This window comes from Asparagus officinalis, chromosome 7 (assembly GCF_001876935.1).
Source record: "Asparagus officinalis chromosome 7, Aspof.V1, whole genome shotgun sequence".
In the NCBI taxonomy this organism is placed as follows: domain Eukaryota; kingdom Viridiplantae; phylum Streptophyta; class Magnoliopsida; order Asparagales; family Asparagaceae; genus Asparagus; species Asparagus officinalis.
The window spans coordinates 38,367,446-38,372,430 of NC_033800.1; the positions used below are offsets into that span (position 1 = coordinate 38,367,446).

The window sequence follows — 4,985 nt, forward strand, 5'->3', positions numbered from 1 at the left end:
TGATCATCCTACAAGTGTTCATATTCATCTTTTCTCATACCACCTCTTCATATTTTGATGGCCTCTCATGGACCATGATGGTCTCCTCCAAATTTGAGGCATTGAGCGCATCATGTACGTCACTCATCCATAAACCAAAATTAATTTTGTCGTCATATTTAACCATACTAATTTTAATATTCTGAAAACCAACTTGAACTGTACCCGCCATCTTGATGCTTTCACCAAATTCTTCACCTATAATCACAAACTCCAAATTGCAAAGAAATATTCAAATTTGATAGAATTTAGAAGTTACCCAACTGAAACCTAGAACAGATTCCATCTAGATTTCCTAACCACATGAGGAAAGCGAAATCTTCAACGGCAACCCCAAACACTATCTCCACTGAAGCCTAGAACTCCAAGAACCAAGCTTCCACGATGAATCTTCCTCCACATAATGCCAAAAAAACCCTAGATCTAAAATCTAAGCTCTGATACCAATTGTTGCTCGCCTATGTGGAAGCGTGCTCGCACACCGAACGAATCTGTGATCACGGGAGAATAGAACAAACCACACACGAGCACAATTCAATCTAAATACGACAGATCAAACCAAATATAGAGATATACATAATTCGGAAATTTGCCTACGTCCACGGGGAGAGGATGTGGAGATTCTACTAAATCAAGGAGAGTACAAAGGGTTACAATCTCACAAAATTACTCACACAAACCCTAAACCAAATCTTCCAGCTTGCTCACAAGTTCTCCCTCTCAATATGCTCAGTACAATCTAAAATCTCTGTTCGAACTCTCCTATCATAACCCTAGAAACGAGTATTTCAATATATATTAAAACACAAACCCAATGCGAACATGAAACTAAATTCAGGCCCAGCGCGACTCGTGGTCGACCGCAGAGACACGTGGGGTCGACCGGACATAACGATAGAAACTAAAAAACATTATAGGGTTTGACTGGTCGATCGCCTCGCCAATCGCCCCGCACCAATCGTGGTTGATCGCGAAAAGTCCAGAGACTTTTCATGCTTGCGTGCACGTTTGCGGTCGACCACCGCGCCAATGACAGTCAACCGCTGGAAATCCAAACATGTTTTCTGCCGTTTTTTCTGTAAGCTCTTCAGCTTCAACTCTTTCATTTCTTCCTGTTGGCTCTCATTCTATGGCAGAACATCCTATTGTGATCTTCCTCAGAAAATTAAACTCCTTAAACGTTGTCTTAAATGGTGGAGCAAACATGTCCATGGTTCACTCAAATTCCAAAAGTTGAAAACCTCGACTCCTTAGCCTCTATAGAGGAAGCCAAGCCTCTCTTAACCAATGAAATTTCTACTAAATCTAATCTCAAAGATGACCTCCTCCAAATTGCTTCAAATGAAGAGATTTATTGGGGCCAAAGATCGATAGTCCTCTGGCTCAAGGAAGGTGACACACTCCTCCTTCTTTCATAGATATGCATCGAACCGTAGACGAAGAAATTTCGTCCCCAACCTTCTCATTCAAGGGCAACTTCTCACTTTAGAGCTAGACAAAAATCAGCCTTCTTCAATTATTTTTCTAATCTTTTTCCGCTCAAGACCCCCTATTTGTACCAAACTGTGATACGCTCTACCCTCAGTCCAATGTAGATCTTCTTCATCTTGACACCACATTTTCCCTTGCAGAGATTAAGAAAGCAGTCTTCAATCTTCACCCTGAGAAATCTCCAGGACCAGACAGTATCTCTATGTTGTTCTTCTATAAATCTGGCACCTCATAGAGCAAGACATGTATAACTTCATACAATCCTTATATCAGAATGCCAGTTCTCTACATAGAATCAAGGGGAAAATGCTTCCAGCCCCCAAAATGAAAGAAAACATGTCTCCCACCCCTAAGACTTTTTCAACGGATGCTTTTCCCCTAAAAGTAAACTTTTTTGTTCTTTGAGCCCCCAAAACATAAAACCCAAGGGATTTAAATATGTGAAGACTATAATACTCTTCTCTCTCTCTCTCTCTCTCTCTCTCTCTCTCTCTCTCTCTCTCTCTCTCTCTCTCTCTCTCTCTATCATGATGTTATTGTGATTAAAATATGTGAGCTTCTCGTTCTAGCACTTTCCGGCAGCGGCAATGGAGAATGTTTACGGTAAAAAAAAAATGATACACGTGGTTTCCGGCACCGCCGTCTCCCTCCTCCTCCTCCTCTTCCTTCTCAACCTGAGCTGTTGCTGCTACTCCGCCTTGATCCTAAGCCTGAGGCTGACCCCTGGTAATGTAGTCTATGAGCTCCTCTCCTGCGAGGTCCCCCTCTGTGTCTGACGGCGGCGGACGGCGGAGCAGAGATGCGGAGGAGGAGGGAGACGGTGGCGAGGAAGAAGTTAATGGTGAGGAAGAAGGCCACGTCCAAGGCGGCCATGACGACGATGTGGAACCTCAGCTCCCTCACGACGACGATGTGGAGAGGAGGACGGGTTGGTTGTTAAGGTAATGGTCGGTTGTTAAGGTTAGAGTCGGTTGTTAAGGTTAGGGTCAATCGTTAATGTTAGGGTTGGTTGTTAAGGTTACGCGTTGGTTGTTAAGGTTACAGGTTAGTTGTTAATGTTACGGTATGGTTGTTAAGGTTACAGGTTGGCTGTTAAGGTTAACTGTTGGTTGTTAAGCTTACGAGTTGGCTGCTAAGATTAAGGGTTGGATGTTAAGTTATAGGCCCATAACCTTAACAACTAATGCGTAATAAGTGAATTCTCATAAACAACAATAGCAGGCAATTAAAGAGCTATAAAAATAGAAAACGAATATTACAAACAACAATAGTAGGCAATTAAAGACCTTAAATTTATATTGTGGTTGTAGGGATTTGAACCCCTAACCTCTTGTCCAACCTCCCAAACTTTACCACTAGGCTAAGTGGCCTAAAGTATTTATGTCACTCAAAATATATATACATATATATCCCAACCCGTAATCTTAACAACCGACCCGTAACCTTAACAACCCACCCGTAACCTTAACAACCGACACGTAACCTTAATAACCAACTTGTAACTTTAACAACCAACTCGTAACTTTAATAACTAACGTGTAACCTTCACAACCCATAACTTTAACAACCGACCCTAACCTTAACAACCGACCTGTTTTAAATGGGTTTTGGGAGCAACCAAAAAATGTCTTCAATAAGAGGCTATCCTCACGAGGTTCTAAGAAAAGAAATACCAAGTGACATCAAAATTATAAATCTGGGAGAAATTCAAGGCAACTTGGTGCACTCGAGCAAGAGTTTGAAGGACATTCACAAAGAGAAGTTTCCTACCAAACCATTGTCAGAGGAAATTAGAAGGGAATGAAAGAAAAATCACAAATATTTACTCTAAATTTAATGGCTTCTCCAGGGGGTGACTGTAGGTCTCAAATTACATGAAAAATTCCCAAAACTTCCAACAATTAAACTAAGGTTCGCAACAAGATCACCAAAATCATGTACAAGATTTTCCAAGTCAAAAAAGCGGGTGCGTCATTAACCATGATTCGAGTCAAAGATATGATGACTTAATATATGAAGAATCTCGTTGCTGAAGAAGAGTCGAGGGAAGAAGGAGTGCCTCGTGAAACTTTTCTGGCGTCATTGTTCTCGTGGGAAGCTGGCGGCGGGGTCGAGGTAGGGGTCCTCCTCGTCGGGCTCTCCGACGTCGTTGTTCTCGTGGGACGCTGGCGGCGGAGATCGTGCAGACGAGCTCCTCCTGCACGTGGTCGGAGAGGAGGCCGGAGCCGGACTAGAAAAAATCGACGACGAGAGGATTGACGGAGTGTCAACGGCACTCGCGGCGGAGGAGGCGGGGATTGACGAAAAATCGACGACGAGAGGATTGACGGAGTGTCAACGGCACTCGCGGCGGAGGAGGCGGGGATTGACGGAGGTCAAGGTTCTCTGCTGGGATTGACGGAGGAAACTCTTTCAAATCATAATAGATAAAAAGAGAGAGAAGGGTATTATAGTCTTCATGTATTTAAATCCCTTGGGTTTTGTGTTTTGGGGGCTCAGAGAACAAAAAATTTACTTTAGGGGGCAAAACACACGTTGAAAACGTCTTGGGGGTGGGAGACACCTTTTCTTTCATTTTGGGGGCTGGAAGCATTTTTTCCTAGAATCAATTACTCCTTTATCACACTTCTCAAATCAAAAGACGCTTGTCATCCTTAGGAGTTTAGATCAATTAGCTTCTTGAATGGTCTATTCAAAATCTTTACCAAAGTCCTAGCTAATAGACTTGATCCTCTTCTCCCCTCTCTCAATGATGAATCTTACTCAGCTTTTTAAGCAGGTAAATCATCTCTTGACTCCATTCTCCTAGGTGAGGATATGATTAACTCATGTTCATAAGATAACAAGGAGTTATGTACCATCAAAATTAATTTTAGAAAATCATTCGATAGTGTGAGCTGAAAATTCACTCTTCTTGTCCTTAAAGCCATGGGATTTGGTCCCAAGTGGTGCAATTGGATCCAGCATATCCTTTCCTCCTCTAAATCAGCCATTCTAGTTAATAGCTCCCCAACCAACTTCTTTCAATACCACAGAGGTCTTAAGCAGGATTGATCCCTTATCCCCACTTCTTTTCATCCTTATGGTGGATTTGCTCAATAAGATGATAAATAATAGTGTGGCATCTGGTGACTTCTGTGAGCTTCACCTTAGAGGTGAGCTAAACAACAATATGCCCCTTCAATTTGTTGATGTTACTATCATTTTCAACAGAGCATATCAGTAGGACACGTTCACTCTTAAAACCATCCTCTCAATCTTTGAAAACATCTTAGGGCTGAACATTAACCACTCTAAGTTCTCTCTGATCTACTTTGGTAAGATCTCTAATAAGGGCCAGCTCTTAGCTAACATCCTCAACTGCATTTTGGGTGCAACGCCTCTTACATATCTTGGCCCACTCCTTAAAAGGGGAGCTTAAGGCTGTCCAAAAAGCTCATCGGCCCGGAACCCGA

The 4,985-nt window shown here is 42.4% G+C and overlaps 1 protein-coding gene across 1 annotated transcript in view; it reads left to right on the plus strand.

The window, feature by feature from the left end:
- LOC109846990 overlaps window positions 2,269-4,985 on the plus strand; it is a 21,096-nt gene continuing 18,379 nt past the window's right edge. Inside the window, exon 1 of the mRNA XM_020416231.1 lies at window positions 2,269-2,471. Coding sequence (XP_020271820.1) covers window positions 2,269-2,471 — 203 coding nt within the window. The remainder of the gene's footprint in view (window positions 2,472-4,985) is intronic.